The sequence below is a fragment of the Mastomys coucha genome, unplaced genomic scaffold, assembly GCF_008632895.1.
Source record: "Mastomys coucha isolate ucsf_1 unplaced genomic scaffold, UCSF_Mcou_1 pScaffold23, whole genome shotgun sequence".
Lineage (NCBI taxonomy): Eukaryota > Metazoa > Chordata > Mammalia > Rodentia > Muridae > Mastomys > Mastomys coucha.
The window spans coordinates 53,873,096-53,900,666 of NW_022196906.1; the positions used below are offsets into that span (position 1 = coordinate 53,873,096).

Below are 27,571 nucleotides of genomic sequence, written 5' to 3' on the forward strand. Positions count from 1 at the left end.
GGTTGTAGCACAGACAGTAGAGCATTTGTCTTCTTACCACTCATGAGTCCTGGGTTTAGACCCCGTGACTATGTATCAGGTGTACTGGAAACATACCTGTAAACCTAGCACTCAAGAGATGGAAGCAAGAGACTCCAAGAAGTTCAAGGTCATCCTCAGAGGCATAGCAACCAGCCTGGGCTTCATGAGACTCCTAAAGCTTTGTTTTGTTTCTTTTTTAAAAGATGATTGCTATGGCTGTGGGAATTATCACGTCCTGGGATACTAGGTCTAGCACAATTAACAACCTAGGAGAAAGTTTCCTCTCTTTTCTTCCACAGTTCCTCTTGCTCATTTCAGGGCTGAGGATTGAACCTGGGTTCTCATGCATGCTAAGAAAGTTATCTACCACTGAGCTACTCCTCTAGCTAAGAGAAATTTTCTTAAGTTCTTCTCAGTTATTGAAGTAAAAGTAAAATTAGGGCTTTTGCACTAACAACAATCTTTCTGTCTTGACCTGCTACACACTTGGATTACAAGCTTATGCCAACACACTGGGTTCTGGCACTCACTAGAGCCCAGATTGGCTAAAGACTTACAGCAATCCTTCTGCCTTTCCCTAACAAATTCTGGTATCACAACCAGCAATCACCACAAACAATTTTTTAAACACGTAACTTTGGGACGTCTTTCAATTGCCCCACCTCGAGTCCCCTGGAGCTGATTACTTAGACAGCTCAAGAGCCCTTTCTGCCACACAGTTGACAAAAGTTGGATTCTTATTTTCCTTCTTCTGGTATTTCCTCGTCCTTGCTAATTCTCCACGCCCAGGGGCGGTGCCTGTCCCTCCTGGCCCATCCCTTAGGACTGTGGTTACAGAGGCTTGGCCAGGGCTGCGATCTTTCCCCGCCTTCCGGGTCCAAGCTGAATCGTTCGGGGTAAGGATCAGAGAGATCGAGCCCGCCCTGCTTCCCGCTCGCTCACGTGACCTTCCGATGATCACGTGGGCGCCGCTCACCTGACCGGGGTCTCACGTGGGCTCAGCCTGCTGGAAGGGGAGCTGGCCAGTGGGCCATGGCCTGCTGCAGGCTCTGGGTTTCGCTGCTGCTGGCAGCGGCGCTGGCTTGCTTGGCCACGGCGCTGTGGCCCTGGCCCCAGTACATCCAAACCTACCACCGGCGCTACACCCTGTACCCCAACAACTTCCAGTTCCGGTACCATGCCGGTTCGGCCGCGCAGGCGGGCTGCGTCGTCCTCGACGAGGCCTTTCGACGCTACCGTAACCTGCTCTTCGGTTCCGGCTCCTGGCCCCGACCCAGCTTCTCAAGTGAGTCACTGCCGGGTTCTTCCCTCCGAAGGAGCCGCGACCCGCCTCCCAGACACTCTCCGGTTTGCCTCTGCACAGCCCAGTCAGTCACTCCCACGCCTTTCTCCCCTTGCTGTCTCAATCCAGCTAGGTGGCCTCTCCGGTCTAGCCTCTTCTCCGTTCACTCCTTCATTAATGTAACTTCTTGGAGTCTCGGTTTATTCCGAATCCTCCTTTTGAGAGCTGTATTTATGTTTTCGTTTTTCCTTTTCTTTTTTCATTTTTCTTTTTTTTAGAGATGCCTACTGAAGGACTACAGTTCAGTCAGGCTGTCAGAATGTTGACAATATGTTGCCAGTAGACATTTAAGATGATCGTTTAGAACATGCTCAGTGGTATAGGGTCCCTGAGAGGCAGTGACCAGGGCTTCAGAGTGGAGTCCAGCATGTGTCAGGCACATAACTTGGTTAGTAAATGTTTAAATGTGAGAGAAATCAGAACACAAGGCAAAGAGCTTCCGGAGGGAGAGCTAGGCAGAGGCAACTTGAGCCCAGGGGACTATGATGAACCTGTGGATGTGGGGAACCAAAAGGGATGGAGGTGAACAGTGCTGGAATGAATGCCTATCCATATCGGACCTGAGTACTATAGATGCTAAGCAGTGCAAGTTTACCCCTTCCCAAGACCTTTTATTCTATAATTGAAAGTAATGTTTGGAGCAGGGCAGTGGTGGCTCACGCCTTTAATCCCAGCACTTGGGAGGCAGAGGCAGACAGATTTCTGAGTTCAAGGCCAGCCTGGTCTACAGAGAGTTCCAGGATAGCCAGGGCTACACAGAGAAACCCTGTCTCAAAAAACAAAAAACAAAGAAACAAAAAAAAGAAAGAAAGAAAGAGGGAGAGAAAGAAAGTAATGTGTGGTTCTTCTGCAACCAGGATCCGTATTTGATTTGTTCATCCTTGGGCAGTAAACAAGTGACTGTTACTCACGTAGGTCATTATAGTGTGAGTCTTCTAAAGTGCTTCCTTTGGCCTTTCCTTCCCTAAGTGTGCCTGTAATGTCGTGGTTTAGCGACATTGTTAGCTCTATTGTGTTAAAAAGCTGTTTGGTGTGAGATTGATACAAGGTTGGTTCTTTCCTGTTCTCATTGCTGTGACCAAAAGCTTTGTCTGGCCCACCATCAGAGGAAGTAGTCCCTCATGAGAGCAGGGGAGCCAGCGCTTGAGGCCACTTGTCATATGGCACAGCAGTCAAGGATCAAAGACGATACTTTTCCATTTCCCTTCTTTTTTCTGGCATGTGAGACCATGCCACCCACAATGGTGGGGTGGGGTGGGGTGACGTTTTTCCTCCTCAGTTAAAACTGTCTCCAAAAGCACGTTCCCTAGAGAATTCCAAATCATTTGTGGAAAATGAAGACCTATCACCCTGCAAGGCATCTCCATTCTCCTTAATGTTTCCTAAGATCATCCAAAGAGAAGATGATCTTCAGGTTTCGGATTTGGAGTAGACCCCAATTTCAAGGAAGCTGGAGCAGCTATGGATCTCAGACTCTCAGCCCAGATCCTTTGGCATAGAATTGGAAATGGAAAATGCATCTTGGAAATATAGAGAGAACAGCTATGGTCAGGCAGCTGGGCTGGGAAGGAATAATGATCAGAACACTCCTCTCGCAGTTGGTAAAGTGCAACGAGCCCTGGGTTTGAATACCCTGTTGCATCTCATAAAACCTGTCCTGATGGCACATGCTCTGAAGAGATAGAGCCAGGAAGATCAAGAGTCCAAGGTCATCTTTGGCCACATACTGAATTTGAGGCCACCTTGGGCTGTTAGAGACACTATATTAAAACAAGCAAAAAAGCTTTGCCATTCTTAAGTGGCCTGGTGGTTATTCTTGTAGAAGACTGGGTTGCCTTTAAGTTTTTTGCTTTCAAAGAGGAAGAAAGTTTCATGCTGATTTATAAGAGTATGTGGAGAATGGAGTGATACATAATGAGAAATAATGATAAAAATACCCTTAGAGAGGAGGTAGGTATTAGGAACAACTGTGTGTGTGTGTATATATATTTCATTTTGAACTCTCAGGGCCTTGGGTAGTTTTGTCTGTAGTGTTCAACAGACTGGGTGGTTTTTTTTTATATTATTATTATTACTTAGATCATAATGCCTTCACAATAATTCTGGCTAATTCTAAGCCTTAGAAGCTCAGCTCCTGTGGTGTGTATATGACTAATTTGTGTATGATGTGTGAAATCTTTGAGTCTTGTTTCTTTGAGCTACACTTGCTCTCCCTCCTTTTGAAGTCTGTGTGCACTGAGGGATCTGAACTCTGAAACATGATGCATTCATCACTCATCCTAGGACCTCACAGGAGCCCAATTTCCAGACTCACTGCTACTTCCTCATTTGTGTTTCGTTTTGTTTCTTCCGTTTGTTTTGTTTTCTGTCTTTCTACACTTAGAGCCTTTCTGGGGGTGATAAAACAAAATAGCTGTAATGTCTTTGCACTCCTTGAAGGAGGGTATAATAGTGGGGAAGACTTGGTGATGTTTAAAATAAAATGTAGTTGAAGCCACCAATCAGTGGTAGATTACTTAGTGTGCACAAATTTCTGGGTCTGACTACCAACAAAATAGTGAAGGAGAAAAAAATATAGAGAGGGAGGGAGAGAGAGAGAGCGAGAGCTTGAGACCACACGCGTGCAGGAGCGAGCACGAGAGGACCCTGACATGGCTTCCTCCTCCTTAATCTCTACTTCATTCCAGACAAGAGTAAAGTAGGGTGGGTGTTGGTGGAGCTGACCATTGGATCTGTTTTGTTACCTTTACGACAGGAGCTGTAAGCTTCTTAAGTACAAGGTCTCATGCTTGGGTATATTGTAGCTTTTTTGATTGTTCAAGTTATAGGTTTTGATTTCCTTCACCCCTCAAGAAAATATTTAAACCAAAAGCAGGCATTGTATGTAGTGCATGCCTTAATCCTAGCAACTCAGGAGACAGAGGTAAGTAGATATCTATGTGTTCTAGGCCAGCCTAGTTTATATGATGAGGTCTCAGGCATCCAGCCAGGCTACTTAGTGAGACCTTGCTAGTACATACATACATACATACATACATACATACATGTTTGATTAAGTAGCTTTTCCCCTCTATTGTAGAGCTATTAACAATCTGAGAAGCTCAGGAGAATCGGGTGTGTAGACATGAAAGGTGTGTGCACATGTACAAACTTTGTTGTGACCTGCTTCAAGGTCATAAAAGTCCATGGTCTTCCGAGAAACAGGTTGAATTTTCTTCTCTGTTCCTTGCTGTAGCAAATACCACCATGCTCAGGAGGTGTTCTCCCTGTGGTTTTGCCTCTGTCTTAAGTTGTGTCTTGAAGTTTTCCCAGCTAATAGTGGTGTGCCCATTGGTCAGGCATGATTGTGGCGGGAATTCCTTTTTTGGACTTGTCTGCTCAGGAGTAGGAAGTGGGATGCTCATCAGTTCAGCAGTTAGCCAGCAGCCTGTTACTTTTGTACAACAACTTTTGGGGAGCCCACTTATCAGGTACACAGTGCTACTGTTCACCCTTGATGTTACAGTACAGGAGCCAACAGCACACGTGTGTGGCTGTGTTCCTTTAACTGGAACTGCAGGCCTAGATTGGGCAGATTAGGAGTTTAAGTCCACTTCCCTTTGAGTGTTGGAGCTGTCAGGCTGTTTGCCATGTGTGTCAACACACAAGAGTGTAAGAAGCCCTTAAAATTGGTCGTTACACTCTAAGGCACCCACTCCCAGGACTCCTTCAGGTAAGTGCCACATGGGTTTGATGTGGCAAAAGTGACTTTGGAACCGGCAAGGAAATGAGTGCGTACTGAGTGGCAGGCACTTAAGATCTGGCATATTTTGTCAGCCTGCTCTGTGGGTCAGTGTCATTCCTGTCTGCAGAACAGAGACTTGAAGGCAGAGTGACTGTCATTGTTACACAGCTTCTGGCTCTGGTAGGGGATTCCATCTAGATCTGTTTATCTATCAAGATTTCCTCTCTTCATGGCATCCTTACAGTGCTCATGAAGCTCTTTGTCAGGACAATTAGTCATTTGGAAGACTATTTGCCTCAGGGAAAATTAAGCTCTGATCATATCTTAGTGTTAGTGACTTCAAATAGAAATAAATGTCTAATATCTGACTTCTTTTCATTACCATTCAGTCAATGAGTGTTTTTTCTCTGCTGCATTTATCACTTCCCAAAAGTATTTCTAGCTTCCCTCCTTGCTTCCATTTTTACTACAATCAATGCTTATTAATCAGCTATAATTAGTTAATAGTGGTAACTGCTCTCATCCCTACATAATTTACAATTATGGTCTGGGGATGTAGCAGAGATGGTAGAGTGCTTGCTGGGCATGCACAAAGCCCTAGGTTTGTGTGTACACAGTGGGCGGGCGGCACACATAATCCCAATACTAAGTAAGTGGAGGCAGGAGGATCTCAAGTTCAAGGTCTTCCTCAGCTTTGTAGTAAATTTGAGGCCAGCTGTGTGAAAAAAAATTACAGTCCCTGAAAGTGAGGATTTGAACATACAATAAAGTGTCATTTTTTTTTTTCTGTGATATTTGAAGAATACAGAAGAGGAGGACATGACCCAAGTATAAGGATCTGGGGAAGGTACATTTGGAAAAGCTTTTCTTAGACGTTGGTGATCGGGAAGTATTCCACCCTGGAGAACCTCTTGTGGGAAAGGTCCCTGGGAAAGAAGCCTTTTAAGCCACATTCAAGACACTCAAGGTCATTGTGGTTGATTTGCACAGATCTCAGGTGGGACAACAAGTTCTGAAAAGAGTCATTAAGTCACCTAGTGAGCACTAGTAAGCAGGCGCATTAGGAAGGCCAGCAAGTATTATTACACAGGTAGCATTCTGATAAGTTGGCAGCCAGGGGCACCGGTGGTAATAATGCCTAGAGGCAGGGACGCCAGTTTTTGTGGTGGACTGGTTGGTGGCTACAGGAATATAGCTCTCTGGACTGTCCAGGCAGGAGTTTCAGACATGATGTGCTTGGCAGTCTAAAGTTCAGGTGAGGGTGGCATTCTGAAGATGACTCCCATGTTTGTCATTTAGTAGTGTGAGCATTTTGCTGCCAATTCAAAGGTAGAGGAAGAAAAGGGAACGTGCTAAGGAGTGAAAAGAGAAAGAACTGACCAAGAGACCTAGGGTGTCTGAGCCTGAGTGACTGAGTCTGATTGTGGGTGTGTCTAGTACATGGAATCCTAGCAGCCAGCCAGTTGCGCAGTAATAAAGCTTGAGAGATGAGTTTCCAGAGACAGGAAAGTTCAGCAGGACCCTTAGCTCCCAATGGCTGGAAATGTGGGTTAGTTCTTCCTTTGAGTGTCCAGATCATCTGACAGCCACAAGACTCCAGGGCGCAAGACGCAAAGACCAAAATGCCTAGGAAATGACTGAGTGCTGTGGTAGGAGAGACTCAAGATTCCACAGCTAGACGGCCTGAGTCACCGAAGGCAGCATGGAAGCAGGGGCAGCTGGGGAAATGGTCAGAAGCAGCAGCAAGTCTGAACTCCAGGATGAGAGATGACGCCGCCTCTCAGAGCCACGTGTAGGGGAAGTGGCATTGTGCTGGAAAGAACAGGGCTACAGTTAAGGAGGAAATTAAAAGAGCTGGTGGTATCAGGAGTTAGGTAGCCATAAAAAGATGTGTAGTGCAGGTGGGTCATGGAGAGAAGGCGATAACCTTATAGGAAGGGGGTGTAGCAGGAAATGGGCCAGTGAGGCTTATATGGTTTTTGACCATAAAGTTGCCAGGGAGACAGACCAGCAAGACTTAATGTGAGAACTTAACATGTGCTCAAAAGAGTACATTATGTGATGAGTTAGCATATTGCTAAAGACTGTTTTTCTAGTCCAGAGTGAAGAGATGATCCATTCAATAAATGTATAAGGACAATTAGTTGTCCAGTTGGAAAAAGTAAACTCTACCTCTTGCCAAACATAAATTCCAGATAGATTAACTATCTAAAGATCAAAATCTCTAAGCTAAAAGCCTTAGAGGGAATTTGCAATTCTAAGCAATAGGGAAAAATAAAGAAAAAACTATTACATTTGTTATATGAAAACTAAAAGAAATTGTAAATTAAAGATCAAGAGGGGCATGTGGCTTCTATCTGTAGACCATGAGATACCTTGTTTGAAAATATCAACCCCCCCCAAAACAATATAAAAAGAAAAAGTGGACAAAATATTTGCATCTTAAAAAGATAAGGTTCATTCCTTGGGATTCCATCAGTGTAGAGAGAGCACTAGACTTAAATAAATAAAGCAGGCAAGGTGGAAAATCTAAAAAGAGCTCTAGAAAGCAATAAAAAAAATTACTAGGGCTGGAAAGATAGCTCAGCAGTTAAGAGCACTGGCTCCTTGCTCTTCCAGAGGTCCTGAGTTCAATTCCCAGCAACCACATGGTGGCTCACAACCATCTGAATGGGATTTCATGCCCTCTTGTGGTGTATCTGAAGACAGCAACCGTATACACACATACATGAACACACATACTGAACCATCTCTCCAGCCCTTGATTTGCTTTTTTAACCAGTAAGTAGAGATAGAACCGAGGTGGGCTAATGATGGAAGAATGTGGAGAATTGGCCCACATTTCGCTTGGTGGATTTCGCTTATAAATAATAAAACATTCAAAAGTATCAAAACCAAAAATTTTCACATCTTTGCCTGGTATTCTTGCCTCTTAAAGTGTTCTGCAGCTGTGGTGCACCCTTTAATCCCAGCACTTGGGAGGCAGAAGCAGGTGGATCTTTATGAGTTCAAGACCAGCCTGGTCTACAGAACAAGTTCCAGGACAATGAGGGCTGTTGTTACACACAGAACCCTGTCTAAAGAAAAGAAAAAACCCAAAAACTCAAAACTCTCATACACACCTGTTATAATATTAAAAAAAAAAATTAGAAACATAGGGGCCTTCAGAACATAGGGGCTCAGTGGGTAAAAGTGCTTGCACCAAGCTGGACAACCTAATGTCGATTTCCAAGACACCATAGCGGAAGAAGAGAGCTGACTCCTACAGGTTGTCCTTTGACCTCACATGCATGCTGAGAATCTCTGACCCACAAACTAAAAGTTTTAAAATAATGGGGCATAGTGGTACACACCTTTAATCCCAGCACTCAGGAGGCTGAGGCAGGTAGATTTTTGTGAGTTTGAGACCAGCCTGATCTATAAAGCAAGTTTCAGAACAGTCAGAGCTATTAACAGAGAGGAACCCTTGACTTTGCTGAGAGAAAGCGTTTTTGAAATTCAGAAACTTCAGGCCGAGCGGTGGTGGCGCACGCCTTTAATCCCAGCATTTGGGAGGCAGAAGCAGGAGGATTTCTGAGTTCGAGGCCAGCCCTGGTTTACAGAGCGAGTTCCAGGACAGCCAGGGCTATGCAGAGAAACTCTGCCTCGAAAAACAAAACAAAAAAACAACAAAACAAAACAAAACAAAATATCTGCAAATCATTTTACTAAATGGAAAAATGTCATAATCTAATATATACTTGGACTCACTTTAATTTTAAAAATTAGAGGGGGAGTTGTTTTGTTTCTAATGGAAACTGAAATTGTTGGCTGAAGTTCTCTCCAGGGATCAAGAATTTTGGGGAGATATTCTTTTTCTGGTAGTGATGGCATTAAAAGGGACAGATCAGATTATTCACAGTCTATGACTCCACTTCCTAACACCCTCTTCTCACTTCTATGAGTACCAGGCATGCACATAATACACAGACATACAAGCAAGCAAAATGCTCATGTACATAAAAATAAATCTCAAAGCAAAAGTAGTATGGAGTGGCCCTGCCCACCCTAGTCACAGCCACATATGTCCCATGCTGCAGAAGGCCTCTCTGCAAACACAAGTCATGCTTCCAGATCATACACAGGAGGCTTTTCTGATGCCAGGCCTTCTTGACTCTCTGGAGGTAGTTAGTTGTGCTGTGTCTACCTTAGTTCACCACAGGGTTTAGTAACCGTGTGTGTCTCCCACAACACTGAGCTCCTCAAGGGCAGGGACCAGGGCAGGTTTTTCCTTTAACTGCCCCAGCACTTAGACCAGTTGGTGATGCACAGTGAGTGCTCCATGTGTCTTAGCGGGGAGGCCAGAGTGTGATGAGTGGAAAAGAGGGTGAGGGAGAACAGTGCTCATAGAACAGACCTTGTCAGTTTAGAATGCCAGAGCCTACAGGGCAGGGTAGGCAGTAAAGAGTGGGAAAACAAATGCCACTTTATAGCACAATCCCGTTCATTTTCTGTGCGTTGCCAGGGTTTAGTATCCAGTACCTGACAGGTGGGGGTGCTTTGATTTGGGAAAGAGTGAGCTGGGTGGAGGGAGATGGTTTTGCACTAAGGTGAAGGTTTGTAGTTTCCAAGTGCCCTACATGTAGCAAATTTTCCCTTTCAGAGATTTGGAAGGGCCTAAAAGCTTTTGATTTACACCCCCAAGTTCTTCAGAGAGTGCCTGAAGAGGCGCCTTGTATAAGTGGGGATCTGTTCTTAGCAACCTTTCCCTAGCCTTAAAACTTCAGAAATACTAGATTTGGGTATGTAAAGACTCTCTAGGTTAACTGTTTACCGTTTATGGCTGACTATCGTATAGCACAGTCATTATGCATCCATAGCATTAAATATGCATATTTTAATTCTAGCATCATTCATTTTTTCAGCAAACATTTATTGAATGACTACCGTGTATCAGGCACTGGGAACACAAAGACACAGATTGGTCCCTGCTGTTGAGGAACTCACAGCCTAGGTGAGGAGATAGACAGCTTATATTAAGATAAATGTTATGAAAAATGTATGTGTACTCCGTGGTCACGTAGGAAGCTCTTAGGAAAGGGTGGGGGAGTGGCCAAAACAGTCTTAAAGAGGAAAAGCAGAACTTAGCCTAACAAGTGTGGAAGAAATACCAAGTTTGTTTTAATTGCAGGAAGCAATTTGTGACGAGGAAAGTATGGATAAGTCAGGACAATTCCAGGATTCTGGGAAGAGCTCACTGTGCTATGATGAGAATTCCTGAATAGAGCTAGAAAGAGGATGAGCCTTCAGGTCATCATGTGGCCCCTGGCCTTCACCTGAAAACTGTGGGGCACTATTGGACTAGAGAATCTTTTTTTTTTTTTTTTTTTTTTTTTTTGGTGCTGGGGGTCAAATCTTGAACTTCGTGATCTTGATGATGCTGGGCAAGTGGTCTCTCTCCCAGCTGCATTACCAGGCCCATTAGGAGGTTTTACATTGTCAGATGTTCATGCCAAGAGATCCCAGAAGGTAGCAAATTGAAATGAGGAATAGATGGAGGTGGGGAGAGGCCACCTGGGTGGTTTTTTATATGGGAGAGTACAACAGACTGAACTGAGGCTTTGGCCCAGCAAGGGGGAGAAAGTGACACAATGCGAAGAGTTGATGATTGTTATAATTATAAGACTTAGATTTTTTGTTTAACTGTTGAGCCTTTAGAGCGTAGGACAATGCTTAACATGTAACATTGTTTGAGTGAGTGGGTCTGTAACCTACTTGGTGGAAAGTGTTCAGGAGGATGTTTTTTAGGTGAATATATGCTGTTATCAAAGAGAGAGAGGGGCTCAGCCAAGAGAGTTCCCTTCTGCATTGAAGATCCAGGGGTTCTTGAGACAGCTGAGCCAAAGGTGTACAGTTGTAGAGCTCTACAAGAGGGAATGGCCTAGAAAAACAGATTTGGAAGTCATGAGCTTATTGTGGGAGTAAAGATGTTGTCCAAGGAGTATGTAAAATAAGGAGTGACCAAGCCAGCTGTCAGTCAACTGGTTCTCCAGGGAGGGAGGGAGGGAGATTAAAAAGAAAAAGACAATTAGACAACACTATACCATGACTCCAGCCTGTGCTGAGGCTGAAGCGGGTTTATTTTTTCCAGTCTGCTTTTATACCATTCTAGGTACATACAAAGAATATGGTCAGTCCTCAGGCATAGACAGAGTGGTTAAGGAACAAATAGAGCATAAACAAAGGCCACATGATTGCTGTATTCAGAGTCAAGATACAAAGAACACATTCCTCAGCTGTACTCATCTTGAGCCTACTTCCTAGTCCTAGCCCAATGTCAAATTCCTGCCAAATTCCTAGAAGCGGTTCCAAAAGCTCTCCACAGAGGAGGAGGAGAGAAGGCTTGCATCAGAAAAGATGGGAGTTCAGGGAGTTAGGAGAAGACCAGGAGAGCAAAGACCCCTAAGTCAATGGAAGTTTTTTTTCTTTTTGAGACAGGGTCTCACTGTGCAGCCCTGACTAGCATGGAACCCACTATGTAGATCAAGCTGGCCTTGAATTCAGAGGTCCACATTCTCTGCTTCCCAGGTGCTGGCATTAAAGCCCTTTGCTACCAGAGGCCACATAGAGGAAGCTTTGTTTCAGTTCAGGCTTTGTTGAGGATGCTTGACGATCCAGAGAGAAGAGTGGTCTCTGGGACAGGAGGATCTTCCTGGCAGTAGGGGTTGGTTGGTTGGTTGGTTGTTTTGGTTGTTGTTCATTTTGATCACTGCTGTATGCCTAGCACTTAGTGAATAAGCCTTGCACTTAGTAGGCCCTCAATAAATATTGAGTGAATGTATGATGAATAAATGAATGAACTGGAAAAGGCCCCATGAACGTAGTTACAGAACCACAGAATTTTGGTGAAGCCATTTTCAGAAGTATGTCTAGGGAAGCTAGGTCGAAATAGAGATAGAGTAGTGAGAAGTGTGGGTAGAGGGTGAGGAAGAGGCTACAGAGAGATGAAGCAGATGCATATGTGTTAGTACTTACCATGTGCCAGGAATGTTCACGGCTTTATCTTCCTTTTATCTACCTGGTAAGATAGATGCTGTGGTGATCCTTGTTTTACAGACAAGAAGCCACAATTCAGTGAAAAGCCTGCCCAGGGCCTTACAGTAAAAAGAGCTATCTATCCTCAGTATTTAAATTTCAATCTGCCTGGCTTTGGAGTTCAGTCCCAGCCATGCAGACCGTTTCCTCTCCATGCTCTCTAAGGCAGGAAAGCCAGAGCAAGAATGGATGTTTAAGATGATGTGCACTTGAGACCAGCAAGATGGCAAATACTTCATAGTGCTGGGAGGAAAGAGTCAGTGGGAAGAAATCACTTGAAGAGAATGTGTATGAGAGGAGCCTGAGGGGAGGTCCAGAATACAGGTGAAGGGAAATGTCTTCTATAGAAGAGAGGGAGAAGGTAAAGTCAGGTGCAGTGTTGCAGGTGTCCTGTGAGAGTGGGAAAGGAAAGGCAAGTGGACTGGAGCTGCTGAAGTAAGGGAGATGGGAGTCAGGTGTAGTCTTGAGGAAGGTGGCACAGGCTTGAAGTAGATGTTCCAGAGAATAGTGGGGGGGGGGGGGGAGAATAGAGGGTGTAGGAGACAACTTTCTTGGGGTTTTGTTGTTGTTTGATGTATATGTGGTGTATGTCTGTGCATGTGCTTGTAGAGATCAGAGATTGTTGTCAGATGTCTTTGACAGTTGCTTTCCTCTTCTTCAGACAGGGTCTCATTGAATGTAGGAACTCACTGATGGGGCTCACTGGCTGGCCAGCAGGCCTCCAGGATTCTCCTGTCTTTGCCGCTACACTTGTGACCACAGGTCGGCTCGCTTTTCTGGTGCATGCTAGAAGTTGGAGCTCAGTTTCTCATGCTTTTACAGCAAGGATTTGATCACTGAGCCATCTACCAAGTTTCTGAAGACTTTCACAGGAGCCTCAAGAACCTAGATAGGTTTTTAGATTAACCCAGCCCTGCTGTTCTGTATCTCTCCCCCAAGGCCTGGGGAGGTGCAAAAACCAGGGCTGAGGCACAGCTGGCAGTTGTGAAGTTGATCAAGATTAAGGATTTTGTTCCTTAGGTATGACAGACAGGCTATGAGAGTATTGTTGCCATTATACCTGTGTATCTGCCCTGCAAGGAAGAAAACAGGGGCGGGAGAGGAATTACCGACAGGAAGTGGAAAAGCTGTGTAATAAAGTCCAGAGAGACTTCCTCTGTGGGACTTGTGTGGTGAGAAGGCCCTTGTCAGGATTCCATGTCAGTAATAAACTTGAAGGCATGGTAAGAGTGGGGTTGGCAAAGAGGACTGAGGACCAGGATGCTATGCTTATGGTTTTAATATTTACATACCTTTGGACTGTTTTACTTTTTCAGCTACTTTAGTTAGAAGTAAACTTTTTTATGAACCCAAAGAAGAGAACATTTCATTTAAGCTGGTGAAAGCAGGATGCTGAGCAAGGTAGGAGGTAGAGGACATGATATAGGACCCTGAAGAGCTTTGTCCATCTGCAGTCATGAGGTCTTAGGAGCAGGAATGTGGGTGCCACCCTGACATTGTTTGTGGAAGCCCAAGACCTGTTGGGTTTGGCCATTGCAGAACCAGCTGTCCCAACCCTAAGCAAGCTTGCTTATACTGCTCCTGGGCACCTGCGAGGTCACAGCTTCCTGTTCTCCCAGCTGACCTCATGGCCCGGTGCCCTGGTGTTTGCTGGCTGTGTGGACTCTTACCATGCCTAGCCTCCCACACCTCAGTTCTTGATGCCAGAAGTGTTAGTGAGTGTAGAGGCAGCTGTACCAACTCCTACCTGTTTCCTGCTTTCTTCAGAACCTGGCACGGTGGCAGCACAGAGGTGGAAAACAAGTGGTGACACAGTGTTTACATCCTTTCAGATGACCCAGTGTCCCTCCTGTTCTGTCACCTCCCCCAGACCTTCCCTCTGGTAGCTTGTTTAATCCAGGCCTTGGCACTGACTTTTATCAGCCCACAGACAGCAGTCCTGGGAGTGCTAGGACTCACTGCCTCAACTGGAGAGGAGGCTTCTCTGAGGGCTGTTGTTCTGGGGGAAAGGCTTTCCTGCTCAAGCTCTTCAAATAGTGTGTGACACATTCCCCTCACCCAGCTTATAGACAGCAAATGTTTGTGTGTTTAGAAAAATAAATATGACATTTAACAAAAAATAGGAATTTTCCTGCTTTCCAAGTGGTGGCTCAGACAAGCCTGGAGTTTGCAGCTTGACTCCATTTTTTTATCAGGACAGTGGCCATGGTAAATAAACATGGGAGACTTGTGAGTTATGACTTCTCATTGGGTAAACTTAGGACCAAGAGGATGACAGGGAGGGCTAAAGCCTAGCGTCTCTGGTTTTTCTTTCTTCACAAGGCTTGTATGTGGTGCTTAGGTCCTTTCTGCTTGGAGACAGGTAACATTTGGGATTGTTCTGGTTCTGAAGATTTCTCCTTGCCTTCTGCCAAACCATCCTCTCTCTGACATTGTAGTTTGAAGGATGTTAAGGGTATTGTTGGGAACTATATACATACAGCTCCAGGAAAGAGCAGAGAGAAGGTTCATTCAGCTTAAGGCAGTAACATCAGACCACTTTGCAAGCTGTGTATGTTTGTGCCTGCCTGAAATCCTAGCACTCAAGAGACTGAGTTTGAGGTTAACTTGGGTAATACCTTGTCTCACAAAACAAGAGAGAGAGAGAGAGAGAGAGAGAGAGAGAGAGAGAGAGAGAGAGAGAGAGAGAGAGAGAGAAAGAAACTCTGAAATCCACAGAGGTTAGAAAATGCTTTGGCATTTGTACCTGCATGAACTGGGGTCTGTCTGTAGTCAGCATTGCGGGGTGGATTGGCTCATGCAGGATGGCTTTTGCCTTTGAGAGCAGAGATGTACCCTAGAGAACCTGCTGGGGAAAGGACAAGTGGGATAGGCTGATGGCCTAGCCATCTCCCAAGGGCTTAGTTTCATCATCATGGGACCTCCTGGCTACTGTTCCATCTGTGCCTTACCTTGTGGGCTTTAACAAAATGGGAACTCCTTTATGAGGAACTTTGAAAAGCAGTGTCCTAGTGTGCAATGAGGTAAGGATGCACATGTCCAAATCCAGATGTGGACCTTAGGTGTGGCAGCTTCCTAATTATAACCCTGGCCCTCAGTAGGCAAAGGCAAGAGAATTGCCATAAGTTTAGGACCAGCCTGGTCCACATAGCAAGTTCTGAACCAGCTAGGGCTACAAAGGAAGACTCTGTTTCAAACAAACAAATTTCATGATCAAGGAAAAAATGTTTTTGGGGGGTGAAAAGTGTTAGTGAATTCTGTGATATAGTTGATGCATTGTAGCTTCCTATGTGGTGACCAGGTAGCAGCAGAGTCTGCCACTCAGCAGGCAGTGCACATCAGTGTCCCAGAGCCCTCTCTGAGCAGGTGCCGTTGAGACTTCAGAACTGTGCTTGGGACTGTACAGGAGAGACTGATGGGGTGGCTGCCAGTCGTTCAGACAGGGTCAGAGCAGGCTGCCAGGAGAGTAGGAACACAGGCTGACCAGGCAGGGCCAGTGCCAAGGGTAAACGCCCTCCCTTTCAGAGGGATTAGAGCTAAGGACCTTCCTAGAGAGCTGTGGGTTTGTTTGTTGCTTTTGGGGGGTGGGGGGGCAGGTCAGTCCATTGAGCTTACTCTGTCTTCACAGAAAAACAGCAAACGTTGGGGAAGAACATTCTGGTGGTCTCCGTCATCACAGCTGAATGTAATGAGTTTCCTAATTTGGAGTCAGTAGAAAATTGTAAGTACTATTCTGTTCCCTGTCTTCAAAGTAAGCTCTTATCTAGGACGGTCCCACCAGCTATCCTGGGCTAGGCTGCTGCTGACTGGCCTTAGGGACTGGGGCTCACCAAGTGTCAATACCCACAGAAAATGTCATACAGACATTAAGTCCCATGGAACACTTGTCTTCTGGACTGAACAAGGGACTGATTAAGAAATGTGGGGGCTGGTGAGATGGCTCATCAGATAAGAGCACCTACTACTCTTCCAAGGGTCCTGAGTTCAAATCCCAGCAACCACATGGTGGCTCACAACTACCTGTAATGAGATAGCTGGGCATTGGTGGAGCATGCCTTTAATCCCAGCACTTGGGAGGCAGAGGCAAGTGGATCTCTGTGAGTTTGAGGCCAGCCTGGTCTACAGAGGGAGCTCCAGGACAGCTAGGGCTACACAAAGAAACCTTGTCTCAGAAAAAGAAAAAGGAGAGAGAAAGAGAGATGTGGACCCTTTGCTGGGTTTTCTCAAGGACATTTGATCCTGGAGGGAGAGCCTTTGGGGTCATTTATACTGCCATGAAGCTAAGTCTTCAGCCCTGAGCAACAGATTTGGGACTTTGAAGTCTCCAATGTGAATATTTGAGTATTCCAATCTTCCTCAGATTCTTGGGTAAACTGAAGCCTGGAGGAAAAGGCAATGCAAAGTGGTCACAAAGGCTAAAAGCTGATAGGAAGAATCTCATGATTCTTTTTGTTTGTTTGTTTGTTTGTTTGTTTTTGTTTTTGTTTTTTCGAGACAGGGTTGAACATCATGATTCTTATGGGGAAACTTAACCAGCAAGCTGGGTGGTGCTTTGCAGAGGACCCTGCTAGTGTGAACCACGTGTATCATTGGCCAGGCCTACAGAGCTAGCTGATGCCCACCCTACTGTTTGGATGTTTGCTGATTTATTTATTCATTTGTATGTGTGAAATATGTATATTTGTTCATGTGTGCACTTGTGTGTGTGCATATGAAAGCCAGACTTTTGTATCAGGTGTCTTCCTCAGTTACTCTCCACCTAATGTTTTTTAAAATAGTGTTTCTTCTGAGCCTGGAGCTCATTATTTCACTAGACTAGCTAGCTAATAAGCTCCTGGGATCTGTTTGTTTCCACTCTTCCTCCCCTGTTCCCCCAGCACATCAGTTTTGTGTGCCACTGAGTCTGGCTTTTACAGGGATATAAGAATCCAAATTTGGGTTCCCTGTGATTGCCAACATCTTACCCCCTGTGTTGTCCTCAGTCCTGTTTGTTTGCCTTCTTGTTTATTCAGAGATTGACACAGAATGCTTGGTCCACACTCTTAATTTTTGTCATTTCAGACACCCTAACCATTAATGATGACCAGTGTTTACTCGCCTCTGAGACTGTCTGGGGTGCTCTCCGAGGTAACATGATGGGGGAGCCCTCCGAGGTAACATGATGGGGAAGGAGACGACACTTACTTAGGAAATAAAGAGGACAATGGAAGCATCTGCTCATCTTGCAGCTGTGCTTAACTTGCTGCAGCAGCAGACATGGCAGTGAGAGTGGACCCTTCCACAGACACTGTCCTGCCCACTCAGTACACAATTGGAAAGTCTTTAAGAAGGAAAGCGCCGGGCGGTGGTGGCGCACCCCTTTAATCCCAGCACTTGGGAGGCAGAGGCAGGCGGATTTCTGAGTTCGGGGCCAGCCTGGTCTACAGAGTGAGTTCCAGGACAGCCAGGGCTACACAGAGAAACCCTGTCTCAAAAAAACCAAAAAGAAAAAAAAGAAGAAGAAGAAGAACGAAAGCTAACCCAGGCATGCTGGTAGTTCCAGCTATTCAAGAGGCCAAAACAGGAAGATTACTTGAGCCCAGGAATTCATTCTGGGTAATACAGCTAGACCACCAGCCACCTCTTTAAGAGAGAGAGAGAAAAAGAAAGCTGGGTGTGGCTCATGCCTGTAATATGTGCTCTTAGGAGACCAAGGTTGGGGCACATTCTCAGTTTTTGTTATTCCACTGCCAGTCCTATATACTTTGAAGAAAAATTACACAACCCCTTCTCTGTCCTCTGCTCTCTTGCACAAAAGGTGCAAGGCTACAGGTTTGGGATCCCACTCTGAGTGGGAAGAGGTCCAGACAGTACATAGTAATGTGCTTTACAGGTCCTGCCTAACCACTGAGGTCTGACGGAGTCTTATATCTTGAAATCTGGACACCTAGGACATTTTGTAGAACTTCTATTGTTTCTCCAAATAGGGCCTAAGCTGCTGAGAACATGTAACACTCTGAACTCAGTCTGCCAGTGCTTGGACCTTACTAGACTCCAAGTCAGTATTACTGATCAGGCAGACCCTGAGGGTAGTTGCTACCTCCCATACTCAGCCCTCAGTAGCTGAGGCTCCCCCTCAGAAACAGAAGAGGCCCAGCCATGGATCCAGATTCCTTGAACTCAGGGTTGTGATTCTCTTTTCATGGTTCACTGGGAGACATTATGGACAGCACATTGGGTATCCCTTTCCAAGTAGTCAGCACACTGGGGTACACTTTTCAAAGTGGACATACCTTTTTCACTCCCTGGGTCTTTACTCTGCCTCTCCTTTTCTCCACAGGTCTGGAGACTTTCAGTCAGCTTGTTTGGAAATCAGCTGAGGGCACGGTAAGTATGGCCCCAGCAGGAGTCTGTTTGGAGATACAGTAATGTGGCTCCCTTGGGTCATTTAGCAACTATCTTGGTGCCATATTGCTTTGAAGAAAACAACCCTGCTGGCTTTAAGAAAGTCTAGTTTGTAAATTGAGTAGTGTATCAGATGCTTGTGTGTGTTTGGCATGGGATGGTCATTTGTGGTCTTGGCTGCGGAAAGGTTGGTGGGAAGAATGGAAGGATAGTTATTTTGGAGAACATTCACACATTGTATTTTGGGGATCTTGGGAGAGTCTCCTTTCTCTGTCTGGATGGTAAGCTCCTTTGAATCCTGATGCATTCAGTGTTTGCTCCACACAGTTCTTTATCAACAAGACAAAGATTAAAGACTTTCCTCGATTCCCTCACCGGGGCGTACTGCTGGATACATCTCGCCATTACCTGCCATTGTCTAGCATCCTGGACACCCTGGTAACCAAGCCTCAGGGCCGTCTTCATTTCATGCATAGGTTCTGGGTAGTGGGACATAATGGAGCATGTGTATGTAACTCTGTGAGCCCCTGGGAAAAGTGTAGAGACTGCCTACTCCAGGATAAGAAGGATTTGGATACAGTGTTGCTTATACTATTTGGGGGAATTGATTTCTCTGCCAGACGCAGCTGACTGCAGTTTAATTAAGTCAAGATTATAGGAAAGTTGCTCTAAAGCCTTTACTGGGGAAGTAGCTAGCACTCCTGAATCTGATGTGCAGTTGTTGTTCATCTAACCACATGGGGCTGCATTTCCTTTGTCCCTTTGGTGGAACCAAGGGAGCTGACATATGTCAGCCTTGGCGGCTGTGAGTTAAGTTATGGGGCAGCTGAGTTCCCAGCAGGCCTCACAGAGAGATGGGAGGAGGTGGAAGCGTTTGTTCTTAGATACATGGGGGCCTTAGAAAGCAAGAGGGTTCTGCAGTGCTGCGGCCAGAATTCATCTGGAAGATGGCTCTGAAACATGCTTCCTTACAGGAAGATCTGACTTAGAGAAATATAAGTGCATCCCTGGAATTTGAGGAAGGTTAAGTTTTGCTACTGTATGTAGAGCAGTCTGCCCAGTATGGGGTTCTGATGTTTGCTCTGGCCTCCAGGATGTCATGGCATACAATAAATTCAACGTGTTCCACTGGCACTTAGTGGACGACTCTTCCTTCCCATATGAGAGCTTCACTTTCCCAGAACTCACCAGAAAGGTATGATTCATGTTACCCAAACATGGTCTCCAGGTTCTCAAGGGCAGTAGTTCTCAACCTAACTAATCAGAGGAAAAGGACAACAGCTTTGTAGTCAGGACCCAAGGATTCAAGTCCCCACATTAATTTGTTTTATAACCTTCAGTGGCTAATATCTCCTGGTTTTGTTTTTTGATGTTATTTACATACATTCTGTTAAATGGGCATAATTCCTTCTTATTTATCTCGTTAGCTTTAGATTGCTCAGATAAAGCAGTAGATGTTGTCCTGGGAAGATGGGGCAGTTTGGAGAATGGGAGTGGGTACCTGGAGCTCAGTGCTGAGGTTCAGGTTCAGTGAGTGACCCTGGTCTTAGTCGGTGTTCTGTTGCTGTGAAGATACCGTGACTGTGGCCACTCTTATGAATGAAAGCATTTAATTGGGTCTTGCGTACAGATGAAAGATTTAGTCCATTGTTGTTGTGCAGGTAGGCACAGTGCTGGAGAAGTAGTTTGAGCAGTCTTCATCTACATATATAGGCAGCATATCTATAGGAGGGTGAGCCACTGGGCCTGGCTTGAGCTTCCAAAACCTCAAAGCCCATCCTGCCCCCAGTGGCATACTCCCTCCATCAAGGCCACACCTATTCTAACAAGGTCACACCTCCTAATAGTGCTACTCTCTGGTAATCAAGCATTCAAATCTATGACCTTATGGGGGCCATTCTTATTCAAACCATTATAAATCCCTATCTCAGAAAATAAAAGAAAGTTGTGTGGGAACACGCACAATGGTGCTGCCACATGCAGGCATGCATACTTACCAAAAGAAAGCAGAAGATGTGGTAACTTTGGGGAAATTTTATCATAGTTTTATCATAATAGATTCTTGAAGAAGTCACCAGTACACGTGGGCTGTGGACAAATGTTCTAAAATTCAGGGTATTTGAATATTTTCTGTTGCCAGTAGCCACAGGGAGTGAGATTCTGAAGGTATCTCCTGCCTTTCTTTCAGGGGTCCTTCAACCCTGTCACCCACATCTACACAGCACAGGATGTGAAGGAGGTCATTGAGTATGCAAGGCTTCGGGGTATCCGTGTGCTAGCAGAATTTGACACTCCTGGCCACACTTTGTCCTGGGGGCCAGGTAAGAATAAAGCTGCAGTTGGAGGGGTCTGCTCAAAGAGGGGCCCCAGGTCTTATATGTCTTATATCTTGGCCTTGGCTCTTGAAAGTTGTTTTCCATGAACTCCTGCCCAGAAGAACTTCTTTTCATAGGTAAAGCAAGAAAGTGGCTCAAGTGAGCCAGCTCCAGCTCCTGCTACAGAAGTTATTTCTGAGGGTGTCTTGGCCCCAAAGCCTTCCTGCTCCTAGGAAAAACTTAATTTATGCAGAGAGTACTTTCACTATTAAAATTATGGGCAGATGGAGCTAGAGAGGTATGGCTCAGCAATTAAGAGAACTGGTTGCTCTTCTAGAAATCCTAGGTTCAATTCCCAGCACCCACCTGGCAAATAATAAACATCTATAATAGTAGTCCTATGGGATCTGATACCTTTTGGTGTGCAGATACACATACACAGACAAAACATCCATATACATAAAACAAATATGCCTTAAAAGTGTGTGTGTGTGTTTGTGTGTGTAAGGGAAGAGGCCATGCATATTGGTAGACGTCTATAAACCCACCACTTAGGAAACCACAAAGGCAAGAGGGTCTGAAATTCATTGCCAGCCTGATGCATAAGTGCCTCAGGCTTCTGTCTTCTGTCCTCCCCCTACTCCCAGCAAAAGCTGGGAGTGTTTCCCATATACTGCTGTAGGCTTTTTATATCTTAGAGTAGGTACTGAGGATTGGACCCCTAGGGTAGAATTTGTATGAAAGAAGATGGAGCCGTGGGGGTGAGGGGGTTGCACACACCTTTATCCCAGCACTCAGACAGAGGCAGGCGAATTTCTAAGTTGAAGGCCAGCTTGGTCTATAGAGTGAGTTCTGTGGATACCCAGGGCCACACAATGAAACCCTGTCTGAAAAACAAAACAAAATAAAAAACAAAAAAGTTGAAGCTAGCCTTCAGAGATCACCATTAAATGATAATTTTTGCTGCTCACTCACTTGCTTCTGTATCCAAGAACCAGGAGTGAACCCCAGGTAACACCTTTGGGGAGATTGAAATAGGCTGCTACCTGGCCTCAGCCACACCTGGAAGCTTCCAGGCCCAGATACAGCCCTCAGGAAATGTGGAACTGGGCAGCAGGAGCTAGAGTGGAGAGGCTGTCAGTGGGTGCTATCATGCCGTCTTTTTGAGAATAGACAATAGACTTAAGGAGCTGGGTGATTTATGCTGGAAAATGTGTATTGGGGCAAGATCGCACACATCAGTATTTATGTGCCTATAACCAGCCTCAGTCTCTGATGGTAGGTAGATTTTTATTTACTAATTGTGACTAAACAGGTTATTACTGATGCCTGTGAGTACCCAGTATTATACGTGTGGGTGAACACAGTCATCTCCTCTATATAGGGCCTACTGTGCAGGAGTATCCATAGGCAGGTATGTGTAACACTTGTGGGTTCTCTGTTAACTTAGGTATCCCTGGGTTATTAACACCTTGCTACTCTGGGCCTCATCTCTCTGGCACCTTTGGACCTGTGGACCCCAGTCTCAACAGCACCTATGACTTCATGAGCACACTCTTCCTGGAGATCAGCTCTGTCTTCCCGGACTTCTATCTCCACCTAGGAGGAGATGAAGTTGACTTTACCTGCTGGTATGAGCCCTTTGGACTTCATGCACCAGCCTGAGGGTGGGTTACTCAATCAGCACTATGAGCCTACTGCTGCTACTTAAGGACTCACTTCTAAGGGAGCCATGTCTCAGCCTAGAGAGGCCTTATATGAGGAGCAAGGCTGTTGGTATGACCCCTTCCTCCTCCTTCCTCACATCCTCGAGATATTTATGGATATCCTCATTCTGAGCCTAGAACTGTCTTGGAAAAATGGAGGATAGAGAAAAATAGTCCCCACTTAAGAAGGCTTAAAATAGTCCAATCAAGAGTCTAGTGGAAGCTAGAAGAGCACTTACTGATGTATCAGAGGATTGAGGGTTGGGGTTTGGATTCCCACCTAGCACCCACACTGGCAGCTCAGGAATACCTGTAACTCTAGAGCAGAGGGATCTGACATCTTACAGCTTCAGTGGGACACTGCACACATGCATGCACATACACATATTATAAGTTTTAAATCTAAAAACATAAGTCTACATGAACTACAGAGTTCAGGATTAATAAATGACAAGACCTAATTAATGTTAAGTCATAAAGTTCAACCTCTCAGATCTACAGTGCCCAAAATGGGGAAGGGGCTTCTGAGCAGTTGGCCGCAGAGTTGGGTCTGAGGAAAGTTTGTCTTTTGGGAACATGATGGGAAAGGCATGGAAGCTAACACAGGAACTGTAGGTTAAGGAATCTGCAGCAGGTCAGAGATCATAGGCTTGCTGTCCACTAGGACAGCAGAGCCAGAGACCAGTGTGATCCAAAGAGCAAATGGAAGGTGCCTTCTCCCTGAGAGCATGGGCTTGAGACTCCTCAAGATCAGGCTTCTTCTGTTTTTGTTTTTGTTTTTGTTTTGTTTTGTTTTTTTCAAGTCAGGGTTTCTCTGAATAGCCCTGGCTGTCCTGGAACTCACTCTGTGGACCAGGCTGTCCTCGAACTCAGAAATCTGCCTGCCTCTGCCTCCCAAGTGCTGGGATTAAAGACATGAACCACCACTGCCTGGCCAGGCTTCTTTCTTTCTTAGCCTGTGTCTGTTCTGTACAGCCTTACATGCCTACAACTTCACTGCAGACTTCTGGCTCTCTCTGGTGGTTTGATATTTTAGGTGGAAGGGGCAGTTAGTTGCATGGGACTCCTGAAGATTGTCATGGCTTCAGGATGATGGAAGAGCTAATCATCACTCTTTTCTGGCTCCCCAGGAAGTCCAACCCCAACATCCAGGCCTTCATGAAGAAAAAGGGCTTTACTGACTTCAAGCAGCTGGAGTCTTACTACATCCAGACGTGAGAAAGCAAGGAGGGTGGGGTGTATTAGGAATGGTGTCTCCTCTCAGTATCAAAGTCCCTAGGACCATTCCCTGCCCTCCAAGGGTCCCTTTGTCCTATCCTTTCAGGTTTAGAGTGGTCAGGTGGTAGACCCAGAGATTGTCATGTCCAGTCAGGGATAGGCCCTGCAAGGCTCAGCACCTAGAGGGCTGGCACACACGGCCGAGCGACACTTGCTGATGCTCCTCTCCTCTCCAGGCTGCTGGACATCGTCTCTGATTATGACAAGGGCTATGTGGTGTGGCAGGAGGTATTTGATAATAAAGTGAAGGTGAGCAGGGTCAGAGAAGATGCACCCATCTCCATCTCCCAGGCCTCCCTGACCACTATAGGGACTAGTCATGTTGCCAAATAGGTTCTACTTGTCAGAGAACTGGGCAGCATCTCTAGCTCTCTAGAAGAGCTACAAAAGTGTGACTGCTGGAGTTTAGAGTCAGGACCTCGTATCTAATTGTGGATTCCTGAGGCTTTGTGTGCTCTGCTTTCCTCCTGAGTCACAGACTTAGATCCTCTGTTCCTTTGGACCCCACTGTCATTCCCCTCACCTCTCAACCAGTAATTACTTCTTCCATGTAGACAGGGAAGCTGCAGTGGGGCTGGGAGGGGAGCAGCTGGTTGCTTTGTTAAGTAGTGAACACTTCGGCTCAGAAGCATCCTTTGCTGCTGGGAAGTAGGGAACTCTCTGTGGCCTGGGTAGCATGTGTAAGAATGAACCTCGAGAGTCTTCTGAACTCTGTACCGTGACTGCCCTTTGACCTTTCATGACAGGTTCGACCAGATACAATCATACAGGTGTGGCGGGAAGAGACGCCAGTAGAGTACATGATGGAGTTGGAAGCAATTACCAGAGCTGGCTTCCGAGCCCTGCTGTCTGCTCCCTGGTACCTGAACCGTGTAAAGTATGGCCCTGACTGGAGGGACATGTACAAAGTGGAGCCCCTGGCATTTCATGGTGAGAGCAGGATACTCTGTTGGCTGGCCAGAGTCTGGACTGAGATCCAGGCTGGGAGTTAAGAAGGGCAAGGAACACATTGCAATTTAGGAAATGAAATGGCCTTTCTGAGGAGAAGACCGCACTGGAAGGATAGTTGAAGGAGAGCCTCATCACCATGGTCTGTTGTTTTCCCTCAGGTACGCCTGAACAGAAGGCTCTGGTCATTGGAGGGGAGGCCTGTATGTGGGGAGAGTATGTGGACAGCACAAACCTGGTCCCCAGGCTCTGGTAAGGATTTTGGGGTGAGGCCAGGAAGGTAGGCTGGAGGGTGAAAGGGTTAGGCTTGAGGCAGGGCTTGTGCCTCACAGTCTCAGTCCCTTCCAGCTACCCAGTGCTCCACCCTCAGAGGAAGGGCACTGAGATACTTCTCTTTGCATGGGATGCTCATGTCCCACATGGCTTCTATGTGTGTGCGTCCAATAAAGCACTAGGTATGCAGGAGAATGGCCATTGCCTCCATTTCACAAGTACTGTAAAGAACCCCAGGGTACTTGCTTGGGATCTAGTGGTGGGAGTAAAGGCATTTTCTCAACAACCCCCCCAAATATGGTTGGGTATACCAAGTTAACTTTCAGCTAGCATGCCTGTAAGGCTCACCCTTATTCCTGTGTCTTGTGGGAGAGGAGGAGCTTGGAATTACCATCTATATGCTAATGAGGATGGTTTTAATGAGGGTGGAACTGAGCCCTGGAACTGCCTGAGAGCCCCCATCTGATTGTCAGCTTTGAACAAGGTCTCATTCAAGGCTGAGCTAGTCTGGGAAGGAAGACAGGGCCCAATCTTCTGTCCACCCCCTCCTGCAGGCCCAGAGCGGGTGCAGTTGCTGAAAGACTGTGGAGCAGTAACCTGACAACTAATATGGACTTTGCCTTTAAACGTTTGTCGCATTTCCGTTGTGAGCTGGTGAGGTAAGCAGGCTATGGGCAGATCTGAGAAGAAAAGAGTAAAAACCAAAACTTTTAGAAACTTCTTATGCCAGGTACTGTTTTTGACAGCTCCATCCCATAGAATTTGTATCATAGCCCAGAGGTAGGAAAATTTTGTCCCCATTTTAGGAGTATACAGCTCCTGAGCACTTTATTAAAAATTGGCAAGAAGCAGGATTTGAACCTGTCAGCTCTGACTGACTCATGAATGCCTACACCTCCATTGACTGTGGCTTGTGTAAGCAGTCATTTGATAGCCTAGAAATGTAGCCTAGTGCAGAGCTGACATGGTTGAGAGCCTCTGTTGTAGGCCCTAAGACAATGGGTGATTGAGGTAGTATTTTGTTATCTGCAAGCATGTTGGGTTGGTTTGTTTTTTTGTTTTTGTTTTTTGTGTGTTTGTGTGTTGTTGTTGTTATAATAATGGAGGTGTGCTTGGGGGTCCCTAAAGGTCAGTTCTTAGGGCTTCCGACCCTTAGCTCAAAGGACAGGGCTTAATCCCTCCCTCAGTCCTCTCCACTGCTGTGCTTATTGAATATTAGAAGCAGGGGTGGACATCTGAGTGGGCCAAGAACATCAGACACTCCTCAGGCCCTGGCCTCTTTTCCAAAGTAACTGAATTTGGGGCAGGGGGTTGGGGGGTGGGGTAGAGACCTGCAGGATAGAAAGAGTGCCCTCATTGAGAATCTTGGAGTGAGGTCACCAAGTAATTTGGGTACAGTAATATTTTGAGATTGAGTGAAATGGGAAGGGGGCTCTTGGTTATTGTGGAGACGGTGTTGCCATGGTCCAAGGCCAAATAACTCATCTTCCATTTCTTTGTTCTCTTACAGGAGAGGAGTCCAGGCCCAGCCTATCAGTGTAGGCTTCTGTGAGCAGGAGTTTGAGCAGACTTGAGCCAGCCAGCAGTGTTGAGCACCCAGGAGGGTGCTGGCCTTAAGAGAGCAGTTCACGGGCTAGGCTTTTACTGCCTCCCGGCCAGGGGAGAAAGCCCCTTGCCCATGTGTCCCTGTGACTAGAGAGGAGGAGGCTGGTGCTGGCACTGGTGTTCAATAAAGATCTGTGTGGCATTTTCTCTAATCAGATTGGGTTGCCTGTGTAAAAAGAAAGCATTAATGGCCCACAGGTCACCACCGGTTAGACTTCAGGACCTGCTCCTGGATCATACAGGTTAAAGGCAGTGATTCGCCAGTTCTCCCACGTGTCTGTCCTCAGGAAGATCACTTCATTTTGTGTCTCTTCCAAGGCTTCTATATGTGGAAGAAGATGCTATGGGAGCTTAGAGGAGGTCCAGATTCAGCCAGGTTCCAGTGGTCACTTCCATGAGTCTCTGCTCTCCTCTCTTCCTGGCTTCTTGAATTTCCTTGACCCACTATGTACTGTTGAACAAATGCTGTGGTTGGGCACTGTGATAAAGTGTTTCACTTCTCTTTGTTTTGAGGCAAGAGTTTTGTATGAGCCAGGCTACCCTTGAACTTGATATATATATTGGCCTTGAAATTTCTGAGCCTTCTGCCTCCCAAATTCTGAGACTACCACACACTAGCACTCACAGCAAGGTATTGAATTTGAAGGACTTGTTTCTGAGGTTTCTGGCTGAACAAATCCAAAATAGTGCAGGGTTTCCCACTCCTCCCTCCAGGTTGTCAGCCCACAGCATCTTCAGGTGAACTACACAGCTGATTTGGAAAGTGAAGCCCTGGGAGCAAGCTCATGGTTCTGGAGAAGAGTGTGAGCTGGTATCTAAGAAGAACTGTCAAGCTGTGGACGCAGGCTGCCCCCTGCTGGTCACAGGTCCCTTCGCCTGGTCTGCAGGGACAAGGAAGAGA

The 27,571-nt window shown here is 46.0% G+C and overlaps 1 protein-coding gene across 1 annotated transcript; it reads left to right on the forward strand.

Annotated features, from left to right (window-relative positions):
- The first annotated feature begins 894 nt into the window (after positions 1-894).
- Positions 895-27,166, forward strand: Hexa (hexosaminidase subunit alpha). Its single transcript, XM_031343983.1, has 14 exons — positions 895-1,306; positions 15,790-15,882; positions 17,223-17,288; positions 18,481-18,527; positions 18,873-18,983; positions 19,639-19,740; positions 20,734-20,866; positions 22,311-22,491; positions 23,697-23,780; positions 24,021-24,093; positions 24,591-24,774; positions 24,954-25,044; positions 25,620-25,724; positions 26,576-27,166. Exons 1-14 carry the CDS (start codon positions 1,054-1,056, stop codon positions 26,637-26,639), a joined length of 1,587 nt encoding a protein of 528 aa, XP_031199843.1. The 5' UTR covers positions 895-1,053; the 3' UTR covers positions 26,640-27,166.
- Positions 27,167-27,571: the final 405 nt, after the last annotated feature.